Consider the following 27,848-nt stretch of genomic DNA (forward strand, 5'->3'; position numbering starts at 1 on the left):
AAGGAGCTCAGATATTTACCCAATGAGACTGACACCAAGAAGGATCAACCCCTTGTTGAGCTGGAAGGGCCTTGGAGAGCTGATCCAATCAGGTCTGTCTGCAGATGTCCAAACCAGATAGCCACACAAGAGATATCATGGTGAGTTTCTGGGCTTGTTGGTGCTAGAGCTGAGCCTCTCTGCACAGTGTTCTTGCTGTTATACCACGCGCCTTGCCAGCCCCAAATCCTCCTATGACCTGACATCATTAAACACACAAATTTTTTCACGTTCAGCAGAATGGGCACATAGGGAGGCAAACAGATAAAGGCATCTGGAGAACAGTCTTTGACAAAAATGGGAGCTGGAGGGTTTCCAGTTGGCTCTGTAGCCACTAGAATGTCCCCTTGCTGCTTGCTCTGATAACCCTTATTGGAAGTATCTTCATTATGCTTGGTTTGATACAAAAGACTCTTAACTACTCTTAACGAAACCATCATCTCCTCAATGTTGAAGGTTAACTCTTGCCACATGATTGGGTTGAATGTCTTCACCGAGGTCCACTATTCTGAAGATCATGAAGGAAGATAAGTGGAAGTTTCAACGGAACAGGTGTGTTCTCTTGTCATATGGCCAGTCAGAAAAATAGGTAGTGTTGGGATAACAGGACATCTTTACCAGGCTTGTGCTTTGCTCTGCATGTGCAGAGTACATCTCTTTGGTCTGTCATCAGGTTACCTTCCTTGTCAATGACAGAGCAAACTCCCACCTTGATGGGAACATAGATGTTGGAGGGTTGCTGATGTGGTGGGTGGGACGTGTTTCATTTGTGTGTTACTATGAGTGTGGGCACAGTGGTTGCATGGAAGATTGTGCTCTCCCTCAGGTCAAGGGTCATTTTCTCCCACATACCTAAGGTTGAATGCTAGATCAGCATGCTGGCACCATTATTGCTCCATCTCAGAAGTTGAACCTCTGTAAAACACTTAAAATTTTGGATCTGGAAACAGGAAGCATCTTTTTAATAGATCGCCAAATATTTTTTCATGGAGTGGCAAGAGGAGGTCCCCTCTCTTTATTGAGGCATTCAGCCCTTAGGGGAACCTCAGAGAATGAGAGATTAAGGCAAACACTGAATTAACTCTTTGAGAGCATGACTTTGTGCCCACACACAGCATGATTGGAAATGTTGCCTCCCCCCGCCTACTGTGATGCCTAGGTGGTCATGAGTAACACCCTCTGTGGTAGTTTGGCCCTGGGTCCTCCTGACTCAAGGACATTTCTGAGCACCTTCCCTTCATTACACACATGAATGTATATCTCAGTTGTTTTTGTCTCCAGAGAAGGATTATTTCTTTGAGGCAGAACACAACCCTCTCCGGGGAGGCACAATGCCAGTGACAATAAACATTGCCTTTTCTTCGTACAGTTGGCTTGAAGTTTCTGGAACACAAAGAGCTTTACAGCTTTGCCAAGCTTGTCTTGGGAGATGAAACAGACACTCCTTGCCATGTGCTCAAAGTCACTTTTTCTCAGCTTTTCCCCTTTCTGAAAGTGAGAGATTGAGAAAAGTAAAACAACAATAACAACAACATTCCCAACAAATTGCAAAAAGTCTGTGAGTGGATTACACCCAGAAGTCGAAGCTGCAGGAGTCCTGTTAGAGAGTGGAGGAGGGGGCTAGTGTTCCCCACATCTAGTTCACCATTGTCAGGATCTGTAGAGGGTTTCAGATTTATACTCCAAAGCTAATAGGTTGGTCTGCCACAGTTCCATGGGTGCTGGAAGAGGACAAGAGTCTCCTAAGTCAGAGACTCAGTTGTGGTATTACTCCCAGCAGAGTGATTGGCATGAGTGCCATGCTCCCATCAGTTCCTTTGTGCCCTCAAGGCCCACTGGGTGATGCAGAAGAGCCAGGGAGACTTTGTGCACACAGTAGGTTTGTGTCACAGCTTACGAACCATGAAATTAAGAAACACCAAACATATTTTCCATTTCAACAAATATTTATAGGATGCTTGCTATGACCAGGTGCTTGACTTAGGAAAGGAGGACACAATGAGAAAAATGGAGTTCTGTTTTTGTGCAGCTGACCTTCTTGTTGGAAAAGACAGATAGTGAAAAATTATCATTATAAATTAGTAAATTACATAGTAAGTCAGAAGAAGAGAAGGGTATGGATTGAGAGCTGCAGAAGATGTGGGAGCAGGAATGCTGGGAGGGGGCTGGATGCAGTATGAAATAGGGTGTTCAGAGAAGGCTTCACTGAGAAGATGAAATTGGAGTGAAGATGGAAGAACACAAGGGAACCTGCCTGAGATCATGTAGACAGGCAGGCAACCTGGAGGATGTGAATGCCTGTGTCTAATGCCTATGAAGCTCCAAACTTAAAAAAGGGGGTTGCTGGCAAACCTGTCAAATTTTGCCTTGGAGGGAGACATTGTTTTTATTATCTCAGTCAGCAAGTAGATCTGTCTTTTGCCCAGCAGGGAGACATAGGTCTATCTTCCAAAGCTACTCGTTAGGCAGACATCCTTGAAAAGAGAGTGAAAACAGAATCTATTAATGCCTCCGCTCAGAAGACATGCACAAGCGCAAGGGACTCATGAAGGATTGTTTCTCAACAGTTATTCCCCACTCCCATGCCTAGTGACATTTGAGTGACCCAGCTAACTAACACTGAGGTCCTTCCAGTATTCAGTCCCAATTTGCAGAGGGGAAAAGGGCTCAGCCAGGACTCTGTTCATAGTTACCATCTAACTCCATCTTAGCCCTGGCCTGGCAGGCTCAGATAGTCCTGCTAAGAGCTCAAGAGCTCTACCATCACGAATCTTCTCAAATAAACAACATACAAGAACAAACAGACATAGTTCTACATAAACCTGAAGATTCCTTGACTTATGTCCTTATTAAGATTGCAACAGCTTGGTTTCCAAGAGCTGAAGAAAGCCATTCCTTCACTCCAGCTTCATTCCTCTGGCCCTGTTGTTTGACAGGTCACTTTGAGCCAATGGGTGGAAGAGTAACATGGGGCTCAGGACCCTTGGATATTAAACTGTTGATACTTAATCTTCCCAAGTGACCTTCAGAGAGCTAATGATACTCTCCAGGCCACATTCTTTAGGCAATTGAGGAACACTTTTGAACATGGACATACCATCAGCTCCCATTGAACTTTCCAGGGTAGGTGACTAGTCTAATCATCTAGTCCTTGGATTTCCAATCCTAGACCCTGAAGGCTCTCCACCTTTGCTAGAAATAGATTTATAGAGTTCACAACTAGGCCTCAGTCATTTCCTTAAAAATCACATGAAGTTTTGGCCTATGGAGGACCAAGTTCCCAGACCAGAGGAACCTTAACTGAGTGTGATCTCCTGCTTATTTTAAGAACAATTGAAACAATGATATGTTTTCTGTGTCTTAAAGTATTATCAAGATTCTCTGTGGCAAGGGCACAGAGACGATGGGATGAGAGCTTATCCAATCTCACCTATGATAATCTTTGTATAATTTCACTCCTCCATCTTTCCCTACCTCCACTTCTCCACCCCCTTCTCCTCGTGGGTGGTCATGGCAGATTTAGATGCAAGTAAGTGAACAGGCAGACATGTGAACTGAATGTAGGCACTAGGGTTCCTATAGATGTATGTGCAGTGAAGGCTATGTGGTTTACTGCTGATGTATTATGAGAAGGCTTTGCTTACTTCAGGAAAGTGGGCATTTTTCAGACTTTCAGCTGGATGGATGCCTTAGAGGAAACCCAGCCCATTGACCCAATAGCTATTGTCCATTCGCTCTATACCTATTCTCCATTAACCAAGAGCCATCATGCATTGACCCTATAGCTATTCTCCATTGACCCAATGGCTATTCTCCATTGACCCAATGGCCTTTGTTCATTGACCCTCTAGTTTTTGGCAGAGGATAAAGAACTTATCAGAGTTCCAGTGCTCTAAGATACGTCAGTCTGGTTTCAGACTTAGCCTAACAAGATGACCTCTCAAAGACATTATAAATCAGGTTAGAGACAGGCAGAGGTCTGGAGGAAAATTAATTCTTATCACCCAATAATGGTTGTTTTACTACACAGTGCCCCTTTTAATCTATGGATCTGGATCTCTTTGTGATCATCAATAGTGGAACTCTTCCGAGAGGTAGGGAACTGGGCTTTTTGACACAAAGCTTGTGTGTCAAACCCATTTTAACAAACATCATAAAGGCAGGATTATTGAAAGTAATGCATTACAGAGGCAGGCATGATGCAGAATTTTTATTTTTGCACAGCTTGAGAGAAAAAGAAAAAAAAATGGTGAACTTCTAGGTTTGGGGAATATAGAAGTTTTAAATTGATGAAAGATAGTTTTAATTTTTTCCCAGAAAGTAGCATTTAATTTCTTTTGCATACAAAAGCAGTCTGTGAGGGTCTGTGAGGGTCTGTGAGGGTGCAGACCATGAGCTGTTGACACAGATCAAATTCTGAAACCATGGCAAGAAAACACACACACACACACACACACACACACACTTCACAAACACAGTCATCTAATGTTCCTGTCAGCAGGTGGTCTTGACCGAGTCCCGGACGTGTTCTGCAGGTGCTCAGTGTCACTGCATCTATGTAGGCAAATGTGCCTGCCTGGAAAATAAATGGAAGGAAGCAATTGATGGAAAAGGGGAGGCAGGACGGAGGGAGGGGGGGGGAAGAGGGAAGAACAGGAAATACATTTCTGAACATGTTCCCAGATGGTAATAACTGGCACCAGTCTACGCTGGTGGCTTAAATGAGAGCCGGCAGAGAATATGAAGAGAGAGGAAGGTACTTGTGTAGTCTGTTACCTGGGCAACTGAGATACCATGGGCATTTGTTCAAGTTTTCTGGTCAGTTCCAAACTTCTGTCGTGGAGACTTAAAGTCTGGGGTGCGGGTGTCATGGGAAGATGAGGTGCTCTTTCCTAAGCACACTGTGTAAAGGTCATGGGATGAAGAATGCAGTTCAGAGTACTTAAGAGGAAGTTCTCTGTAGATTGAGCCACATGGTAAATCATTTAAACTTGGAGGAAGAAGAAGAAAAAGATTTCAGAGGAACATCACTTACTACTGGTTGGTTTTCCTCTGGGCACAGAGGAGTGAACCAGAGGCAACATATACTAAGATGGTCTATTGCAAACTTAGATACTGGTCATGGCAGTGACAGGGCAAGTCTTGGAGGGTAGGGTGCATGGAACTCCCCAATCCTCTCTTCCTTTCTCCAGTAAGCTGGTGCTAATGGTGGGACTCTAGAGTAGGGGTCTGCAAACTTTCTGTATCGGGCCAGATGGTAAATATTTTCTGCTTTGTAGGCCATACCATTTCTCTTGTAACTATTCAACTCTGCCATCGTGGCACAGAATAGCCATAGACAAAATGCAAATGGTAGGCATGGCTGTGTTCCAATAAAATGTTCTTTATAAAAGTAGCAGGGGGCTGGATTTGGCCCACAGGCCATGGTTTGCTGACCCCTGGTCTAGCTAGAGGGCGAGGTGTTATGGAGAGGCAAGGAAGGAGCAGAACATCTGGGAGGCTTAGAGTACCTGGCCAGCCCCTGGTTATGGTTGGGATCAGCTGCGGCATCTGTGCTCTTCCCAGCCATTCCTGAGGAGCTCGGAGTGTTGGTTTCCTCTCTGGTTTAGTGAACTGGGCTCTGGGTTCAGCCCTGGTGATTGCAAACACAAGTATCAAGAGGAAGGAGGACCCAGCAATCAGGAGGAGACAAGGGAGGTAGACATCGAAATAAAGGCAGACCACCTTTTCTTTTTTATTTCGCTTAGACAAAATGCAAAGAGTGTCTCATTAAATTAAAAAATAAACAGAAAAGAAAATCAAATTGATTCCCCCCCACCCCTTCACTGACAGCACTCATCCTAATTCACAACAGAAGGAGGTCAAATTGAGGACCCAGTTTCTAATGGGAAAGAAAGGTGTGCAAACATGACTAAAGTCTCCCCCCTGCCCCCAAATCAGTGTTCCTTTTAAATTCACAAAGAGGGTAATTTTTTTCCCCGTTTTTGTTCTTAAATCTTGTGTGATAGAACTTCCAGTCAGAAGGTTTAATTAGTCCCCCATGCACTTTGTAGAAAATCAGTAAAAATGCAATAACCTGTGAAGATCATAAAACTGGACTTCTTTCCCAAAAAATCAGATGCCCAGGCAGATGGAGCTCACACTCAGACAGAAAAAAAGCAGGAGAGTCTTTGCACTGTCTGTGGTTTCAGTATTTTCTCTTTTTTTTTTTTTTAATATATTTTGGCAATTTTCTTTAATTATAAATATTGGAATTCCGTAAAAAAAAGGTAGCTTTGATTGAATTTTTTAAATTGTATTTACAACTGCTGTCCAGTCATGCTGTTTGTTATACCAGGGTGTAGGATTTTGCGTAGGGATTGTTTCCTTTCAAATGGCCCCGAGAGTCGAGCAGCGATTCTTGGGAGCTGCTCATCTTAGCTGCCTGTCCCAGCTCTGCTCCCTCTCGCTGAGGTAATGTGGCCACGGCCCCCTGCTGCCACTGCTGTCCCTCTCTTGTGGAGGACGTGGAAGAGGAGGCCTCCATGGGGATTGGCTCAAGAACCGTGGGGCGCTTCAGGGTCCGACTTTTCTGAGGTTCCAAGCACGCTTGCCCTAAACTCAGGTCCCTGGTGGTGCCTGCACCGCTTCGGTTTAACAAAAAGTCCATTCTAAGGTATGGAGGCAAATGTATGAGGTCACCTGCAAAGAAACACAGAGCAGTTAGTTGGCTTCCTCATTTGCTAAGCAGGTGCTGAGTGCCATTCGGGTTTAGAGCTGGTGATGTTACTGTATCTGGCCGTGTTTTGCAAGACCCCTTGTCAGAGCTCACCACAAAGGCAGGTGGAATCATCCTCACCCCCATCCCACTAGGCATACGGTGAGCTGGCTTTTCTATGGCAAGTTACTGAGGCTCTTAAGTGTCATACTTCAGCCAGAGAAAAAGAGGTAACAAGATCCTTCAAAAGCCCACATTGGAAAGAAAAACATACCTCAAAGGCAACAGTGCACCCCAGGTATGAAGTGTGATGGACCGGACCCCGAATGCAATCAGAAGTGCTCCGGGGAGCACAGGGATTGAGGAGGGAGGCAGGGATACCAAGGAAAGGGTAATGCTCATTGGCTAGCCCAGTGCTTCTGTCTTCCCCACATACACACAAGGAGTGTTTGAGTGGCAGCAAGCTGGGTGAATGCAGGGGGCTCTTTCTGGCCACCCAGGGATGGAGGGGTTCACTATTTCAGCTCACTTGTAACTCTTTCATGCCCACTCAGTGGGCAGCCCTGGCTAGAAAACAGGCTGGGGGTGGGCTGTCCTAGAGCCAAGAGACCAGGTAGGAGGATGTGCAGGTTGAGGGGGGCATGGCAATGGTCTGAGCTCAAGGGACATCCACAGAATGTCAGAGGGAACGTAATGGTGAGGTATAAAGGGGCCCAAGGATCATGGCTTCCGAATGCAGGGTGGTGGGAGGGTGACAGGGAAGGATGTGTGGATTTTTATATATCCAATTTCCTCAAAGAGATGACCTGTCTTTCATTCTTGAGTTTAATAAGCAAATGACATTAATTTGCTCTTTTATTTACTTACATGACTATTATTCTTTTATCATTTTGTTCACATACTTGAGAAAATGTGGAATTCATTTACCTCCAGGGTTATTTAAAAATGTAGGTCAAGAGTGCCTCATGATGTTTCTGAGACCCAACTATATCTTGAATACTTGACATATTTGTAATGTGTTGTAACAGATTTGGGAATGAGTCTCTATCCCAGCAACTCCCCACTGAATGAACAGGGCTTATTAAGCCCTGGAAAAACAATAGCCTCATGGTCCCAGCTGGATTGCAGGATGCTCAGGTCCTAGATTAGGTGGAACAAATGTGTTTGAAATTAAAGACAAAGCCCATGATAACTGCCCTCTGCCTGCAGGGGCTCTCACTTAGATTTAGGGATCAGGAGGGTTAGGGTAGCTGAGAAAGGTGGGTGAGAATTTCCTTAATAATGGAAACAGTCCAGCGCCTACATCTTCGCATACGAGGGCTACTTGTGTTTGCTTACTTTACTGCAGGTCTGCCAACTATCTCTGAATATCCAATATCTCTGAGTGATCCAGTTTCTCAGGCAAAGCTTTACTAAATTGCACGATGCTCTAATTAGCCCTTTCGACAGTGTGAATGCTGCAAATGTGTTCTCTTAATAATTCATGCACTTATGTGGAAGAAAGCACCAGAATAATCGGTGGTGAGCTTTGTTTATTAAAGGCACTTTATGCCCATTAAAATCCCACCCCATGTGCTTGTCCAAGTACCACTTGGGAAACTGGGTTCTGTAATCATCCATGCATCTTCTATGTTCTTCAGATGCCTACCGCTCTGAGGTAACTTGTGTGCTTATTACTCCAGCTAGAAGAGGAATGGAAACCGTGGCGACCGTCTGGATGTTGGCACACCTGCTTTTCTCAGCCCCCCGCCCTCCGTCTGCCGCCTGTTTCCATGGGAGAAACTAAATAAGGATCCTAACGGTGGGGATTAGGAGTAGAGGTCTAGAAGGCATTGTCTGCATTTAATCTGGGATCAGTCTCCTCGCTCATAAAATGGGAATAATAGTAGAATCTACCACATAGAGTTGTGGTGAGGACTTAATTAGGTTATGCATATGAAAGGTTTACTGCCAGACATGTTCCTTCTCAGAAGGTCTGAAGTTATGGGCTGGAGACCGGCCAGGGCAGGAGCTGGGAACACTTCTTTCTACCTTAATTTCTGTCTTCAGTGGGTTGATTAGTGTCCACCCCTTCTGAAAGATATGTCCATGTCCCAATCCTCAGAATCTGTGAGTGTGATCTTTGTAGGAGAAAGTCTTTGTAGATGTGATTAAGTTAAGGATCTGGAGACGAAATCATCAGGACTGGAGGTGGGTCCTAAATCCAGTGACAGGTGTCTTTATAAGGAGATACAGAGGGAGACTGGGGACAGAGAAGGGAGAAGCCATGTGAAGAGGGAGGGAGAGGGTGGGGAGACGCGGCCACAAGGCAAAGAGCACCTGGAGCCACCAGGAGCTGGAGGAGGCGAGGAAGGGATTCTTTCCTAGAGAGGAAGCACTGGAGGGAGCACAGCCCTGCCGACACAGGATTTTGGAATTCTGCCCTTAGAACTGTGAGAGAATAAATCTGTGTTGTTTGGAGCCCCCCAGTTTGTGGCCCTTTGTTATGCCAGCCACGGGACACTCATACAGATGTCCTTCTTGCCTGGGAGGACCTCACTTGGAGCGTCTTTGAACACTTCTACTGTATGGGAACAGTCCCTGCTTATGTCACTCACAGGAAAGGAGGGAATTTCTCTTGAGAGACCAGTAACTGCACCCAACACAGTTGTGGTTTGCGGGGTCCCCACCCTGTGTTCTGACCCATCACCCACCCTTCTCCCCCTACAGAAGCCAAGGCTGCCGCTCTTCCCCCAGTTCCTCTGCTCCCTGGGAAGCAGACACCTGTCCAGCTGGCCCCCAAAGACCCCCTCAGGACTAGGTTGGAGGTGGTTTTCCTGGAGTCTCCCTCCGGAGGGAGCAGGAGCCTCTTTGGAGGGAGCAGAAGCGTCTTCGAAGGCATCTGAATCCGCAGGGAGCAGGTGTCTTGGTTCCTCACCATCCAGCCCTCCCAGCTGACCCACCCCTGGCCGCTGGACCCTCTCCATCTCTGTGGAGCAACACGCCCTGAAGCTAATCTGCCAGGACCCTCTGGAGGTGTCCCATGCACGTGAAAGCAGCAGTGACCCAGTAGGCGTTCAAGGATCTTTTTTGCTTTGAACTCTACAGTCACCTCCATCAGGCATGTGCGGCCCTCGACATCCTAGTGCATCAAGCCCCCGTCACCACAGACGCGGGCAGAGCCGAACCCTGGCCTTAGTGCGTGTCCAGGAAAACCAGCTACAGCGGAGTTCGCCTCTGCTTCCAGCAAGGATTGAATCGCTTATGATCTAAGTTCCTCCTCTTTGTTTTACTCCTCCTTACCTCTCCCCTTTCTCTCTCTCTCCTTCTTGTTTTGTCTTCCTTATGCGGACACTCTCCTCCATGGAAATAAAAGGTGGAGGGAAGGGGTGAAATGGTGTGGGTAGGAGGTGGGGAGGAGACGGCAGCGGTGTGCAATGCAGTAACCACGGCACGACTGTGAGTAAAGTGGTGTGTGTGTGTGTGTTTGTGTGTGTGTGTATTTGTGTGTATGTGTATATGTGTGTATGTATGTGGTTATGTGACTATGTGTGTGTGTATGTGTGTGTATGTGCATGTATGTATGTGTGTGTGAGTGTGTGTGTGTGTCACAAAGACAGAGGGGAGGAAAACCCGGGAGGGAGAAGCAGACAGCACAAGGAGAGAATGAGGTGCACAGGAGAAAGGGACAGGAGGCAGGAAGACCTGGGCTCACGTTCTGACCGCTGGAAGGGAAAGGATCTGGGGACGCCAATGTCCCCTTCCACGTCTTCCTTCTGCCCCGCTTACCTAACTGTCCATACCTCTAGCACTTTCCTAGTTAGCTAAACCTATTAGCTACTTTCCCAAACCCAGCATGAGTACAAACGCAGTGACAGGGGGCTAGGAGCCTCAAATGAGCCTTTGGGGCACACTCCACCCACTGGTTCTTGTGGTACTTATTCATGCACTTGTGTGTCATGAACAGTCACCCCTCTGTGCTCTGGTCCTGAGGCCCACGGCCCTTGAGTCAGAGACGTGGGGTGAGGGCGAGGGTGGAGGGGCTGACACACCCTTGGCAAGAAGGGGCTCTGAGAGGCTGAGCTTAGGGGCTGAGGTGCTGGACTGGACTGGAGTCAGAGGGGCTGACAGGGGTGGTCAGGGCAGGGCGAGTGGGGGGAACGGAGCTGAGAGAGGCAGAGAGATGGATGGAGAGATGAGAGAGAGAGAGGGAGAGGGAGAGAGATGAGAGAGACACACACAAAGAGACAGAGAGATGAAAAAGAGACAGAGAGACAGACAGAGATGGAGAGACAGAGAGACAGAGGGGGGATGAGAGAGGTGGAAACACACACACACACACATACACACACACAGGTAAGCAGAAGGAAGGGACACAAGACAGAACTGGGGGGGGGGGATGAAAATGGGAGACAAAGAGCCATAAATAGAGAAAAGCTGATGGGACGCAGCAGAGGAGTGCGGGAAGGACTCTGCCACGCAGACCCTCAGGGTGTGGATCACAGGTGAGGATGTGGCCCTCTCCCCTCGCCTGGCCACACCTGTCCACCCCTGGGGCCTCCGCATCCGGGGCATTTCTCTGAACTCTTTGCCTCCTCAGCCTGCAGCCCCCAGATCACAGGCTGCCCTTCCCCTGCCCCTGTGACTCCCACCTTGAGGGACCAGGGGCGGCTCAGCCATTATTCAATGTTATGCCTTATTGTCGACATCATGGTCCATTCCTCATTTTCCTGTTACCGCCTATTATCTCTGAGAGTTCACACTAAACAAGTGGCATCAATTTCTCCCTCTCTCCCTAACCACCTTGCTCACGGGCGCCTTCACAACTCCTCATCCCCAGACCCCCTAATGGTCCCTCATCCACCAGCAGGTGGGTACTCGAAGCTTGCTATCCTCCCCAAGAGGGCCTTCAGGCCATGGTTGGCCCCATCACCTGAAAACTGCTATGGTAAACCTGCCTCGCTCATCTGAAACCAGGAGATGCCCTTTCCTATCAGGAAAGCCAAACTTCCTGAACTTTCTCAGTAGAGTCAGACGCAAACACAAAGTCTGAATGCACTTGAGCTTTGGAAGAAGGATGGCAAAAACCGATATTGAAAAAGAGCAAAAATTCATCCATTCAGAAGATCTATAATGGATGTGCATTCCATGAATCTATTCTTAGACAGTGCTTCCTGCCGTTTGGTGTGCACACACTAGGGAAGGAAAGGTCTAAAGTTGAGATCAGTGGTTCTCAGCAAAGAGGGATTCTGCCCCCAGGAGGCGAGTGGCAATGTCTGAAGACTATTTGGATGTCACAGTGGGGGTGGCTGCTACCGGCCTTTCCTGGATGCAGGCTAGGGATGCTGCTCAACATCCTACAAAGCACAGGACACTACCACCATCCCCCCATGCCTCCAATCCTCCAATGCTCATTGTGCTGCTCCTGAGAAACCATAGTTTAAAGGGGCTAAAGTTCACAATTCCAAGTGGACCCTTATTTTGCTTTAATTTTATTTGAAAAACATTTCATTCAATCAGAATAAGGAATTGTACTGCTCAGCATCTACTAGTCCACAAGGAGTTATGGCCTCAGTTCTTGGGAGAAAGTGAGGGATGGGTCCCATGGAACGGCAGTCACAGGGTCTTCTTCCAACTTTGTCTGATGAAGTGGGAGCTTCGGTTGGGGTAAGAACATGAGCTAGAGATTCTGGGCTTCCTGTAAAAATCTTGCCTTTACTTCTAAATGGTTCTGTGACCCCCTTCAAGTTTTGCATCTTATCTTTAGTCAAGTGAAAGAGGCACGGTCATTCCTAAGGGCACCTTCAAGTCCGAAAGAATCTTTCTTATGCTCTTTACTATCTCACCTGTGAAAACTGGGTAAGCACAATGCATTAGGAATTTGAGGATAAGTATGAAACAAACGAATGCATTTTTGGGAGCCTAAAATTCTGAGGCACATGGCAAGAGCCTTCTTCCCCCTCCTATGCAACACTTCATTAGCACCTGTGAAAGCATGCACAGGCTTTCACAACAAATACGTGTGGAAAGAAAGTGAATCAGAGTCCCTGGGGGCTTAGCTCTCCTCTGGGGCCATCTAAAAAGGAACTTTCATCAATTTCTAATAAGGCTTCACATCTGCGCTTGGATGGAGCTGGGTATTGACGCAAAGGTAAGAAGCAAAGGATGCTTACCTTGGCTTCTAGCAATTTCAATAAGAACCACATAGATCAGACTTGTATGATGGCACAGCATCAAAGAGCTAGTTACAAAGGGAGAGAGCATGGAGTTTGCCCATTCTGGAGGCAAGCGAGATCTAACACTTTTTTAGTTTAATATTAATGCTGCAGCAAGGTAATGAAAACTTGTAAATGAACCTCTCTTGGTAAATGAATCTTCACTCCCAAATGGCCACCAGGAAAACCCCTAAATAAATAATGCGAGATTGATAACCAGAGTTCCACGTACACAGATTCTGTTACCGTTCTTGGCTTGTACTTAGAGGCCTCATGCATTTTTAAGGGCTCATCAATATTGCAATCCTCCTATTCATTGGTGAACTTCTAAAACTACACTGAAGTACGAAGTGGGGCTTTGAGTTTGTTGCTGCTTACGATTCTTTAGAAATAAAGTAGTTCTGAATAAAAATCAGGATTGGAAAATCTGCTCCAGCATTTAGGCCAGGTCAGAATCACTTAGCTGGGCGTTTGGAGCACCCAGTGTGGAAGGGTCCGTGAGGTTCAAAGAAGCTCCAGCTCCTGCATAAGACCCCTGAGGACCCACACACTGGGGACCACGGAGGAGGAAGCCTGCTTGGGAGGCTTGTGCCTGCTTCACTGTGGGACTGGCAGACCCGTCTCCACAACCCTGTGCATCCTGAGTCATCCCACGGAAGGACTGAGTTAACCTGGAAATGAGAGGATTCTAGGCAGAGGGAATATACGTTTGTGGAGTTTAGGAGCCCAGAGAGCAGGAGTCATGACCAGTGAGGAAGACAGGGCTGACTGCTTGAAGCCCTGTGAGTCTCTATCCTGAGCATTCGGCAACTACACGAGGGATTTCAACATGAGAGCATCCACCACACCACTTGAATTTAAGGTTTCTTGCTCCCCAGTTTGGGATATAGGATGCATTAGAAGTTGGTGCCAGTTCTGTCCACACAGGACCCCATTGAAATATGATGGTCTTTGCTGTCTTCTTACCTTTTTGTACATTCCCAGCACCTTCCGGTTATCATGACATCTCACTGGGGAGTGTGTGTGTGGGGGTGGGGGGAAGAGGTAGCCCCTGTCTTCCAGAAGCTGGATTTTGCCTTGTTTCTTGGATTTCCTCATTTATCTGTCTTGTGTCTTTAGGTCTCTTTCTGCTGTTTATGATACTACCTGCTATTCTGATGAACTAAGGAGACTGTGAGAAGTGTTGGTTTAATATATTAACATTATTATGTCTTAGGAGAATACCTGGCATAGTATCTTTTCACAGAGAAGGTATTCAATAAATATGGGTTGAATAAATGAGTGTAATAGATTTGTGTTTTCACAGGGCCTTTTTGGAGATGCAGTGAACTTTCACTGTGGTGAACCTTTTAGCTCGTCATCCGTGGCACTGGAATCTAGAAACTTCCTTCTGGCCACCCAGCAGGACACAGGTGGGCTTCCTACCTCTCCCTTACAAGTTATCAGGCACAGACCTCCTCCTTACCTTGTACCACCCATGGACTCCCCAGCAACTAAAGCTGAACCCCAATAAGCTGACCAAGAAAATCAGTGAGCTAAGGGGCTCGGAGTTGGAGAAAAGGCAGTCAGAACAAAAGGACACACACTTAGTAACTGGCGGACGTACACAAGAGCAGCATCTACGATAAATCCACAGGAGCACTCGGAAAGGTGAGACGACTCGGGCCCCTGGAGCCAGTGGAAGAAAGGGGAGGAGGTCGGTGCAAAAGGCAAGTGGGCTTTGAGTTCCAAGCTTGGGACCCTTCGTAAAGAGTCCCACCATCACTTCACGGGTCCTGGAGACATCAGACTAAAATAACAAGATGGTCTTTAAGAAGGTGAAGTCAAAAATGCACATTAAAGAGATCAGTTTCCTAGCAGTGAGCCAGGACGGGCATGGTGAAATATGTAGGTCTACCCAGGGCAGGTGTGCATAGCAATATTCGGAGGTGCTGTTCATGGCCTCCAGGTCCTTCTAACTTTAAATACTATGGGAGTATTTGAAAGTTTGTCAGCTCAGAGCTAACTGTTGCTCTGGGTGGTGAATATGAAGCTCATTCCAATCTCCTGCCTTAGCTCTTCCTCTGCCTACACCACTGTCTCTTTAGGATGTCTGCTGGGCTTTCTCTGCCCCATTCACCTTAGATCTCAGCTCACAATTCATTGCTCCAAGAGGCCTTCCTAGACCATTATCCCCAACCCCCGACCCCACGCCAGACTTGATCCCCTTCCCCAATTACTTCTTTTCCCAGCACTTATCATGATCTGAAACTGTGTTATTTGCTTATTTGATCAGTGTCTGTCTCCCCCACCAGGAATATAAACTCCCTTCGGATGGGGTCTTTGTGAGTCTCGTCTATCGCTGTATCTCCAGCTCTGAAAGCGGGACCAGTTATCGAGTGGGAGCTCAAAAAAGACATGCTGAAGTTAGAAAGGGGGCTGGGAGGCTGGGAGGGAAGAAGCAGAGGCATCTCTGGAAGGATGGAGGCCAGAGCAGCAGAGTGTGCACGGTGTGCACGCATGCACGTGTGCACACCTGTTTGTGTCCATGAGGAAGTATCAAAGATACTTGCACTTGAAAGGAGACCTTCTCCATAGCTCTTAGAATAGCATTCATGATGGAAATTTCAAAATCTCATTGTAATGAGTGCAAAAAAGAGGAGAAGGATGCAAAATCCGAGGCATGGGACCCCAGTCGCCCAACCCAAAGGGGCGAGGGGAGGGGAGATACAGAACTGCTTGAGAGGAACCCAGTGTGGCGCCTTGGGTCAGGAGGAGGGAATCCGCGCTAGGTGACCTGCAGGGAGCAGAGCTCCCGTCCGCAGGTGGCGAGGGAGATGCAGGATTTTTGGCAGTGAAGATCTCTGGAGTCTAATTCTGATTCAAGAGCCAGCATGAAAACCACATGGGCTTCAGAGGGGGAACAGCACGATCACAGTGACAGCTGAGAAGCGAAAGAGCAGCTTTCGTTGGAGGGTGCTGCTGGAGCGGAGGCCAGTGTGTCCTTCAGGTAAGCACCTCTCGCTCCACACTCTTCCATTCTCCTAAATGCACACACGCAGAAGATTGTGAGGGATGGCGTGAATGGATCTGAACACTGCAAACCAAAAACTGCTTCAGGTAACTGGTTGCTCAGAGAACCAACAAGTTGGCAGCAGTCTGTGATCCTTTCCGACTGGAAAACCTCAAGTGTGTTCATTACAGGAGGGACTAATGAGCATATATTTAAGGCTGGGGTCCCAGAGTGTGAGTGCAGAGATCTAAAGGGGCTGACACTTCTCCTGCTGCTCAGGGGGCCAGGATGCATTCGGTTGCATATGTGAAGCTTTAAATTGATTTAAGTAGCTTCGTGCGAGGGTATTTCTTGATTGCATAGGATAAACTCATGAATAAAGGAGCAGCCACAATCCAAGAATGTTAGAAACTGGCTTAGAATGCTACCTGAACCCAAGAACAGGTACCGTAACCTAAGTATTGGAAGTTGCCTTGACTGAGAGGGAAAGAAGTTGCTTAACCTTCCAGCTATTTCTCAGAGGAAGATAGAGTTTTATTTGTTTGTCTGGTTTGTCTTTTGTTATTAAAGATGGAAATAACCATCCCTTATTGTAGAAAATGAAACCATAGCACAACTGGCATTTTATTTAAAATAAAAAAGTCCTAAAAATTCAGTAAATTCAAAATTCAGGTATTGTTAAACATCTAAAGTGAGATTCTGATGTTTGCCTTCTGTGTGAGGCATCACATTTCGTGGGGAGCTTCCCTTCATCTGTGGAAGAGGTTTCCTTTTGATTTGTGAAGAGCAAGAATAGAAAATAAATCACTTTGTTTAAAGGTAAGCTGGAAGATGGGGTCGACTTGAATGTTCTCTTATATTTTACTAAGAATTTCTAATAATTGCCATGTTTTAACCAATTGGCTAGTCTTGTCATCATCACAACTATGATAGATGCATTCATTCAATATATTTATTAAGCACCTACTATATGTATCAGACACAGTGACAGGAGCATATATTCAGTGCTACTAAGTCATTTAAAATATTTCTTGAGTGCTCACTGTACTGCCAGATTAAGTGCTAGAGGTAATCGGGGAGAGAAGTAGGAAGGCAATGAAGACATGTTTTCTGTCTTCCTGGAGCCAGCATCTGGCCATCCCAGGATGTCTGTGACCTCCGAAGAGAAACAAACAAAAGAGGGAAGGAGGAGAGGAGCCAGCAGCTCATCTGGAGACCACACCGGAGTCACCATGAGAATCCCAACAACAGCGTCAATAAGGCAAAAACAGAAACAACAACACTAACCACTTTACCTAAATTATGCTACACATGTCTCACACCAGGGTCACGCCCATTTTACAGGTGGGGCAACTGAAGGCCACCAAGACTAAACAACATGCCCAGAGGCACATTTTCTCCTTTCCTGTGTTCCTCTGCCTCGGGCTTAACAGCCACAAAGAGCTTATGTTTTTATCCTATGTTTTTCTGCATTTGCCTTGCAAATAAATGCCAACAACAAGAAATGCCTGAAATAAAAACACCCACAAATAAAGCTCATCTTCTCCCTGAGGAGGTAGACAGAATGAGAATAAATGAAGCCATCATTCTTTATTGTATGCTGGCATGAATCTTGACTCAGTTTGGAAGATTAGTTGCTGGATAGACAATTCTTATTTTATATATTTTTATGCATTTATAAGGCTCATTTCAGCTGGGCTATATGCCATAAAACCCAAGGGAACTGCAGTAATTTAAAAGTGAAGATAAATTTTTGAAATAAGACTAGTAGAGTAGTTCAGAAAATGGGAAAAGAGGAAATAAAACTGGATTCAACAAGACTGGATAGGCCGGTCCACAGAGGAAAGACTGGATAGGCTGGTCCACAAAGGAAAGTCTTTGGCAGCTATTTCAGGGTGAAGAAGAAGAAGGAGTGATTCTTCAGATGAGAAGTACCACTGGCTGCCATGGTTGGATTCAGTATATAGATGTATTTATTTGCCCTCTACAATGGTTTGCAGATATCTGATCCAATACTTGAAAACTGTGGGTCTCCACAGAAAAACCAAGATTTCCGGCTTCTCTTGAGAAAGTCACTCATCCTGACCCCCCATTTCCACTTGGGATGAGTTGGTGGGAACATACTGGAGTCTATCCCCTCTAGATAGTCTGTGAACTCAAACTGTCTATCATGCATCACCCCCCTTCTCCTTGCTCCCCATCCTCTTCACTTACGCATGTGATCTGCCAGGCCCTGCAGGCCTTAGAGCTCAGAGCTGCCATCCACACACCAAGTAGTCTCACATACCCAGTCCACTCTCACAGGCTCAAGGCAAAGATTGAACAGTGGCTGACCAAACCCCAGCCAGTCACTGTCACTTTGGGTAGCTCAATGAAACCAAGGCCCAAGCATCGGCCCACTGGTAAGACCTCTCTCCTTCTGAAAGTCCTTGGTACAGCAGCTTTAAAGCAAAGGCCCCCTGTGTTTGAGCCTCCTCTCATCACATGATGGGGTCTCCCTCTCTCCAACCTGAGCTCCTTGGGCTCTCTGATTGCTTGAACAACAGAATATGGCAGAAGCGATGTGTCACTTTCCAGGCCCAGCCTTAAGACACTGGCTATTTCTATTGTTTGCCTGTCAGGACGCCTGCTTTAGAACCGAGCTGCCATGATATGAAGAAGCTGGAGCCACCTTGGGGAGAAACCCACCCAGGGAGGACACGATCAGCACCAGGCTGCCAGGTGAGGGAGCCGTTTGGGAAGGGCTCCTCTATACCTAAGTGAGCCTCCCCAGTGACACGGCTGGAGCAGAGATGAGCTGTCCCCACCAAGCCTTGACTACATTTCAGATGTGTAAACAAAATAACTGACTGTCGCTGTTGGAAACCCATAAGCTTTGGGGTGGTTCATTACACAGCAACCTGTAAACAGAGCCCCAAATCCAAACACCAGGACGGGCTTTCATAGCAGACGGGGTGAATCAGGAAGATGTGTCTCCTATGCAGTGGTCCACGCATTGCTTTTCTCACCTGGCCGATGTGCCTTTGGAACCGCCATGTTCATCACTCGACCTCCATCCTGAGGTTTGGGGGGAGATGCAGTGAACCTGCAGATCCCCGATTCTGAAGGGGTGCTGGAGGTCAGACTGTCTGTGTACTCGTTTGTCCCTGCCGTCAACTGTTCAGATGATGTGTCTGATATGAAGCACTCTGTGATGGTGAACTTGGCGTGCCTCAGTTGCTCTTCCATCTTGGCATGCTCGTAGGCTCTGGCCAGTTCTTCGTAAGTGGAGGAGGCACTTTCTGTGGAGACCATGCTGCTTCGCGCTCGATCTGCCGCGTGTAAAAGAGAGAACAAGACGGATCAATTATTGCCTTATGGCCCCACTGGATGGCCATCTCTGGCTTGTGGCTGTCTCTCCCAGATCCTTGTACCACCTGGCAGGGGTCCTGGGTCTTTGACTGAGAACTGCCTCTGTCACCGTGGGGCCTGCTCTGTGCGCCTTGGTAAAGTGGGCTCAGAGAACTTTGTTTCAGTGGAATTGTTCCCAGCCTGGATGCCTCCGTCAATCAGCAATGCTTAAAAAATTCTGTGTCTCAGGACATCTGGGTGGCTCAGTCTGTTAGGTGCCTGTCTTTGGCTCAGGTCATGATCTCAGGGTCCTGGGATCAAGCCCCACATCAGGTTCCCTGCTCAATGGGGGGGGCTCTCCCTCTCCCTTTGTTGCTCCCCCTGCTTGTGCGCGTGCTCTCTCTGTCAAATAAATAAATAAATAATCTTTAAAAAAAATTCTGTGTTTCGTTAAAATGATTGGGAACTTGGTGTACACAGACGGCAGTGTCCACCCCCTGCTCTGACTTGCGAATCAGCCTGTTCCATAGAGACTCTAATTGGCCTGAATGGTTTGAGCTCTGAAGTTCGGCTCCTCTAGCCCCAGCTTGGCAAGGAGGACGTGACGGCCCAGGACGACGCATGAAATTGGCCAGTAGGAAGAATGGCCCCTGGCCCCTCAGACCATCCTTTGTGATCGCCACATTTTATGGGGCCCAGAGAGCCACAAGGACCGGAGGAGGAGCGTCTTGGCCAGAGGAATCTCTATTTTACACACTAAAAAGTTTCGAATCACCTCTGTGGAACTCTGAGACTCTTCTGAGAGAAATAACAGCCATAAAAATAAATGTACAGGGTAACACTCCACCTTTGGAACACTATTTTTAAAGTGTATCAGCCAGAACAAAAGAAAATGAGTATGAAAATTTCCTACAGCTATTAGGTTTAGATATAATTTCTTTTCAAAAGTTAAGGTGGGGGGTGGGACAAGCCGATGCTATTCTTAGGCCCTGTCTTCTCTCCAAAGTGAAATCTTTGTTGATGGCACAGACTAGATGACTTACCTTATAATCAACCCCTGCTTAATTGTCAAAAGGATCAGCCTGTGTTCCCTATAGAGGGTGCTATGACCTTGTCATGAAATTTCAAGTGCAGCCTCTTAAACCCAGAGATGGTAGTGGGTCATGTGCCCTCAGAGTATAATCAGGAATTTTTGAAATCACGTGGGTGAAAATTTTAAAGTATCTGTGTTTCTCTTAGCTGGGTAGGAACTGAAAGGAGAGAAGACCATGAGTCTGAGATTCAAGACACCTGCAAAATAGATGCCTTTTGGTTCTGCTTTGCAGAAATCACTGGGCCCCGGGCATCATCAATGCTGCATGGTTGTATTGGTACCTGTTACTTAAACAGTCTAACAATTTGAAAATGACCTTGAAGGAGCATAAGTAGGAGCCTCCGAAGCCCATCTGTGGGCCATGCTTGTCCCCAGGGTTGAGGAGGAGGCGTGCAGACCCCTACCTGTGTCTTGTGAGGGGCTGACACTGTAGCTGTCACTCTCCTTGTCCATTGATCCCGCAGCCCTGGGCGTCGGCAGCCTCCAGTCTGTGGTGAGGGTGTGTGCTGAAATGGTGGGGTGGGGTCTGTTGAGGGTCCACTGGCTGGCATACCGGTTTCTTGCTGTGGGTCCTGCCTTTGCGTTCCTCCTGGTGGTGGGATCTGTGAAGAGCCAAGAATAATGTATGTCTTAGTGTCTAGGAGTATGGTCAGTCATGATCCAAGGGTTGAGAGTGGTTCTCTCCACCCAGCCCTAAGACCCCCCTGCAGGATTCATGCCTCCAGGAAGCCTTCCCTGACTGCCCCTGTCCAGAGCATTCATTTTCTTTCTCTTATGGTCTGAGACATTTTTGTGAAATGTAAACATTTAAAAAAGTCCTGTGGGGGGCGGGAGAGAACATTAGATTTGGACTCAGGAGTTATGGACTGAATGTCCACATCCTAACCCCTAGTACCTCAGAATGTGACCTTATTTGGAAGTAGGTTCATGGCAGATGTCATTAGTTATGATAAAGTCAGATTGGAGTAGGGTGGCCTTCAATCTAACATGAGTGGTGTCCTTCTAAGAACAGGAGACAGACACACAGAGGGAAGACAGCCGTGGAACAATGGAGGCAGAGATTGAAGTGCTGCAGCTGTAAGCCAAGGAATGTCAAAGATTGTCCGCAGCAACCACTGGAAACTAGGCAGAGGCGAGGAAGGACCCTTCTCTACAGGTTTCAGAAAGAGCGGGACTCTGCTGACATCTTGCATTTGGATTTCTGGGCCCCAGAACGGTGAGACAATAAATTTCTGTTCTTTTAAGCCACCCCAGTTTGTGGTATGTTGTAATAGCAGCTCTAGGAAACAATACAGTGTTATTGTGGTTTTGTATTTACTCATTCCCTTGAGTAGGACTGTTTTACTCATCAACTAAATTGCAAGTTCCTAGACCAGGAGGATGATACCTTTTTGTCTGAATACTCTCTTAGTTTTTTGCATATGGTAACATCTTTTCAACAGAATTGTGTGAACTTTGTCAAAGTTCAAAGATATGGGTCATTCAATGAAGAGCACACGGTTAATCAGTGTCTGAATTTTATATGTCTGCTGTCTTCAAAAACAGAGATTTACATATATAGAGGCAGGTGCCAGATGGGTTTCATTTTCTCTAAATCTGGAACCAAAGACAGCAGGTCAATGAGGTGGACAGAGTTCTTAGTTCAGCTCTTTGGCTGGACACTGGAGTGGACCATAACACTGTCTTTTCTGGAATTTTGTGGAATAAGGGAAAGGCTCAGTGACCTGGACTGATTTTTCTTGGGCTCCAGCTTGAAGGCCACATAAGGTCCTAGATGGAGCTTTTTCCACCATTGAATTCTCTTCTTCTCAAAAAGGAATCTTATGCAGTTATATTTCAAAATGGTCTGGCCACCTCTCAACACTGCAGTCGATATTTACTGCTCAGCACTAATGAAGCAGGATCAAAAGATCAACAGAGAGAGAGCCAACACTTGGCATTGGGACAATGACTTACTAATGTGTTTTCGTGGGCCTGGAAGTCTCTCTAGGGCAGGGGTCAGGTGTTCATCCTTGGGTCCATTCACAGAGCCTATGATAATCTCTGGTATACAGAGTCCCCTGGATGAACACACATAGCCCAGGGTCACTTTATGGATGAGGCAACGGACGCTCAGAGAGAAGTGACACAGCTATTAAGTGGTAAGTAGGGAGCCCAAGACGCCATGGATTGGTTCAGAGATTGCCCAGCACTTGACCACCCAGATGTCCCCACCCTGGACACCTAAGTATTTAATACAGTGTCCCTGTGACACTGAGTCCTTTGTAATGCCATTTTGGATCACGGGAGGCAAGACACTTGAAAGGGGTGAAGGGACTTTCTTTTCAAATGGAGGATTTTCCTCTTTGCAAATTCTAGTTATTGGACTTTGAACCGAATCCATCATTCTACAGTGCTGGAGAGAAGCATTAAAATGGCAGCCAAATCAATATATTTTAAGATTTCCTGGGTCATCAAAATGCTTCATCTTGGTGCATATTCTTTGGGGCATTGATTTTAAGACACATTTCATCCCTTACTTGCAAAATTCCACAGAAGGCTTTATTGGAAGATGTATTTTTTTTTTTGCCTTGATTAGAATGTAAATGTGTTATGCTCGAGCGCCAAGCTCTCTGGACAGCAAGGTATGAATGATAATTGTGTTTCTCCACTGAAATGCTAGGAGAGAGGTCCTCAAAGAGATAGAAAAATATTCTCACGGGTAGGAGGCTAAGTATCTTCCAGGTACGATGGACTTCCTAAGTAGAGCTTCAATAAATGGAGCTTGTTATTTAAATGCTAATGAATCTTTCCCCAAAAATTACCCTGTCCCTTACATAAGATTTGAGGATTCTCATTTTCTTTTAAAAATTTTTTGAAGGTTTTCATTTTTATTCTTCTTTATGTTTCTTGCAGCTACAGCTGTGGATCAGATTTACTCCTGGCACGGATGCTTGGGCGGCGGGGCTGGGTGGGTGGGTGGGTGGGGATCAGTCTGATCTTCCCACTTCAAGGACACTATTTCCTCAAACTCCCAAACCCTCCCCTGTGTTTCTTCCTGCTGACCCGCCCACCCATAGTGGGGCAGGACCGTAGCCCCTTTCTCACTGAGATCACCCTGTGTGGAAAATTCCATGGTCACGTTGTACATGTCAGCCTCTATTCAAAGCCACAACTCTTTTCAAGTTAATTTTGTTCGTTATCCTTTTTTTCTAGATGAGGACAGTTTTACCAGTGGCCTGATAACGTTGGAAATATAGGTCATGATATTACTTTCCCTGAACCACAGGCTGCAATTCTGTTCTGCTCTAAGCAAGCATCCTAGAGGCGAAATCATCTCAGTAGGTAGAATATTGGGGTGGTTGACACTTTTTTTTTTTTAAAAGATTTTATTTATTTGACAGAGCGAGATACACAGTGAGAGAGAGAACACAAGCAGGGGGAGTGGGAGAGGGAGAAGCAGGCCTCCTGCAGAGCAGGAAGCCCGATGCGGGGCTCGATCCCAGGACCCTGGGATCACGACCTGAGCCGAAGGCAGATGCTTAATGACTGAGCCACCCAGGCGCCACCGACACATTTTTTTTTAATAATCAGGTTTTGGGAGCTGTTTTATACCTGAGCCGAACTCTTCGGTATGATAGCTCCTAAGATATCAGCTAAAATAAAAATCTGACTTGGACCCTACTTGGTAGCCTCCTTTGTAGGCCTTACCAGGTAATCTACTAAGGAAATAAATGTTGAGATTTACTGCCCCTGCATGGAAAGCATTTTGTTCGGCTCCCCACCACTCTAATATAAATACAACTTAGTGATGAGCCATCACGCTTGCTGAACAGCTAACAAATTAGAAGGTAAGTGATACAAATAACTCTTGGCCTTTCAAGACTGAGTCTGAACCTAAATTAAGCTTTTCTGCCCACTGAATCAAATTATTTTAATTATCCTGAATTCGGGATAAGAGAGGATTTTGTGGCTAATAGGGTTATAAAACATGTCATGTGTACTGTGATCTGGGTATTAATCTGTTTTTATTCTCTGGCTTTTGCTGTCCTATCTCGTAGGTGCTGCGGCCTCCACTGCATGTGGTGATGACGCTGTGGGGCCTGAATATTCCCATCACGTAACGAACAAGTATTTACCAAGGGCTCATTATACACGGGACACTCCTCGCCTACATCAGGTATTTTCCTGCAGTATGATGTCACGTACAATTCTGCGTGATGGGGTGTGCATTGGTTTTCAAAGTCTAAATGAAAAAAGAGTCAATCCAGGTTGTGAACTCTTCTTATGTAAGTCTACTCAGCCCCTAGATGTCCCCTAAGAAGCATCATCTCCACTTAACAGCACTTAACAGTGTTTGAGTTAGGTTGCCTGCCTTTGACCCAGTTTCACTACTTGCTGGTGGTGAGCTCATCAGACGTGCCCACTTCCCTCATCTCAGACCTCACCCACCCACAGGGCTGTTGTGACACATGGAGGGGCTCAATAGATCTCGGGGCCTGGCCCGTGATTCCTGAGTGACAAACACTTGGCAAGGGTTGGAGCACATCCTGCTTACTGGGAAGAGGGTGGGGGAGATTTGGTGGGTTGATCAGGAAGGCTAGAGACTCAGTTTAGAGAGGGTTTGGCAGAAAAAAAAATACTCATTAAAAAATCAAGACCAGAGGTGCCTGGGTGGCTCAGTTGGTGAACTGTCTGACTTTGGTTCGGGTCATGATCTCAGGGTTCTGGGATCGAGTCCCCCCATCGGGCTCCCTGTTCAGTGGGGAGTCTACTTCTCCCTCTCCTGCTCCCCCTTCTTGTGATCTCTCTCTCTCTCATAAATAAATAAAATCTTAAAAAAAAAATCAAGACCAGATGCTGGAGAGTTCCCATGCTGCAGAAAGGAGCTGAAAGGTAGAGCTGGTAAGGACAGGCGTGCGTCCTATTCATTCCCAGTCTAGCCCTCTGTACATCAATACAGTCAAGCTCTTGTACACGCTCCTGGCCCAGATGGGTGGATGGTGACAAAGGGATGACTTCCAGGTAGATATGACCCCCAAAGCCCAGGTCATATCTCACACGTTTCACTTCACGTGTCTTTGTACCCTTGCACAGTTTGTGCGCAAGAAAGCTGATTCAAGTTCTCCTGTGACGGTCTCGTTGGTAAGTCTCACAGAGTGTGCTGGGAGAGACTATGTACATACTTACAAACCTCCAATCAGCTGGCATCCAGACCCCCCAGCCTATTAGATGTCTTAGGAAATGGAGAACAAAGAGAGGGGCCAAATGGACTGCCCAAGTCCTGTCTAAAATGCTAAACATCCTTTCTTACCCACCCCGTTTACTCTGATTTCGGAACTTGACAGTGGATTAGTATGTAAGTATGTTTACTGATGCCTACTGTATGTCAGACTCTGTGGCTGGAGCTGGGGGTGGGAGACCACAGATGCCCCACTTTCTCCTGTACCCTAAGACACAGGAGAGACAGGGACGCACACAGAACTGCAGACACAGCCGAGGCATCTGTTTCCCTTGGTTGAAGTGCTAACTAGCCAATTGTTGGGATTTCTCCCATCCTCATAACGAATCTTTGTTGCAGGTCAGGAAAACTAAAAAAATAAATGCCTAGAAACATAGCTTCTATAATGCGGTCATGATAGTGTGTAAACAACGTATTGTAGATGCTCTTCTTAAAACTAAAGAGCCCCTACATTGACGACCCCATCCTAGCATCATTAGAACAGAGTAATAACGCCATGTGCAGCTGAGGAAACAGACTATAAAACCGTCTCGGCAAATTCACCCAACTGCAGTGTGGAGAACCAGCCGCATGGGACTGAGATGACAGGGGTGCACCACGTGGACACTGTGACAAACTTGGGGGCATGGAACTGAGATGACAGGGGTGCACCACGTGGACACCATGACAAACTTGGGGGCACAGGACACAAGCGGAGAGCTGGGCTTCTGCTGGGGGTCGTCTGTGGGGGGAGGGGGTTTGGATGCCCACTCTTTCCACTTCTAAATGAAAAACGGGATGTTCTTAGTCCCTCCTCATGTGGTTCTGGAAGGAATATTTAATGCAAAAATGATCCCAAAGATCCTTTACTAATAGAGAATGTTGTGCAGATGCTAAAGGAATAGCTCTGCTTTTTATTTTTTTGAATTAGAGACTGATGCATGCATTTGAGTAGATCTACCTAATGCTTGTAAACACTGTTGGATGTTCATCACAAATGAAGGAAGCAGCGTTCTGTAAGCTGTGGTTGCTTCAATGTGATGTGATCATCAGGCTGAACCCGGGGCTGAGCATCCCAACACTCTCAGAATGAGGTGCAAACTCACGAGGCTGGCCCAGGAGGCCTGGCGACCAGGCCACCTCTTTCTCTGTCTACCACCCCCCTTCCCTGTGGCCCACTGCAATCCAGGGACGCTTCTGCCCCAACAGGCCTTAGGAGCTTTTCCCTCCTGTCCCCTCCACCTGGCAAGCCAGCTCATGGCCACGACTTAGACTTGCTCCTCAATGGTGGTCTCCCCAGATTCATGTTCAAAGTAGCGTCTCCCATCATCTCCCATACACCCCCTGACTCACTATCTCACCATTTCATCATTGCCTCCTATTTTTCCCTAGTTCTTTTAGGTAAATGAGAAAAGCTTGAGTTCTTTGTTTGCATCTGATTCCTGCGCTAAGATGAAATGAATGTCCTCTTGCGTCTCATGATGTACCCCCATCACTGGGCCATATGTCAAGTAAAACCTTAGTGAATACATTTGAGTCTGAATGCATGCATCCTTGCAGTTCCCCAGCTATGCTTCTAGAGTTACAGGTGTGAGAGACGCGGACATGCCGCCCCATGTGCCCCCGGCCTGCCCCTGCCTCTGCTGGCTCTAGTTTCTGCTTATGACCGACATTCACATCTCTGCTGATATTTTGAATGTCATCCAATCAATGTGTCCATTAGTCAGGTAGGGGTGTGATCATGCAGTTGGGAGCTTCCCAGTGCATTTCTCCTCTATTTATGGCTGGCCTCCGTGCATTGCTCTGCCAGTCGAACGTTGAAGGGGAGGTGGGAATGCTTGCTTGTTTTACCTGGCAGAAAGAAGGCGTGTGCTGCGAGTGTGGCAAGCTTGAGAGGTCCTGTCCCACTGCACTCAGGGGCAGGGACACACATAGGTCTAACATTTGGGGAAATATTTCTCCAAGAGGGCTCCAGACAATCAGCATCAGAATTACCCAGAATATCTATTACAAGGCAGATTCCTGGGCCAAGTGGATCAGAACCTCTGGAGACAGAGCCCTGGAATGGGTGTTTTGAACAGACATCCTGGGTGATCCTGATGCATATAAGAGTTGGGGAACCACTATCTGGGCATCTGTCCTGTTTCCTCTGCCTCTTTCCTATTTTCCAGTTAATGTCTCTATCAGCTTCCATGCTGCCTGGGCATGGAACTCTGAGGTCAAGGATCCATCCATTTCAGCAATCTCTCCCCCCCCCCCCCCCCCCCCCAGTCTATAGTCTTTCTCTCACTGAATAGCAATCA

At 46.8% G+C, this 27,848-nt stretch overlaps 1 protein-coding gene across 3 annotated transcripts in view; it reads right to left on the bottom strand.

The window, feature by feature from the left end:
* Positions 1-5,756: 5,756 nt before the first annotated feature.
* DSCAM (DS cell adhesion molecule) overlaps positions 5,757-27,848 on the bottom strand; it is a 791,005-nt gene continuing 768,913 nt past the window's right edge. For all 3 annotated transcript variants that reach the window (XM_032392604.1, XM_032392602.1, XM_032392603.1), the window contains 3 exons: positions 20,750-20,947; positions 18,931-19,233; positions 5,757-6,720 (listed from right to left, as the gene is read on the bottom strand). In XM_032392604.1, the coding sequence (XP_032248495.1) occupies positions 6,368-6,720; positions 18,931-19,233; positions 20,750-20,947 (854 nt within the window). In that variant the 3' untranslated portion in view covers positions 5,757-6,367. The remainder of the gene's footprint in view (positions 6,721-18,930; positions 19,234-20,749; positions 20,948-27,848) is intronic.

The sequence above is a fragment of the Phoca vitulina genome, unplaced genomic scaffold (genome assembly GCF_004348235.1).
Source record: "Phoca vitulina isolate PV1807 unplaced genomic scaffold, GSC_HSeal_1.0 scaffold68, whole genome shotgun sequence".
NCBI lineage: Eukaryota > Metazoa > Chordata > Mammalia > Carnivora > Phocidae > Phoca > Phoca vitulina.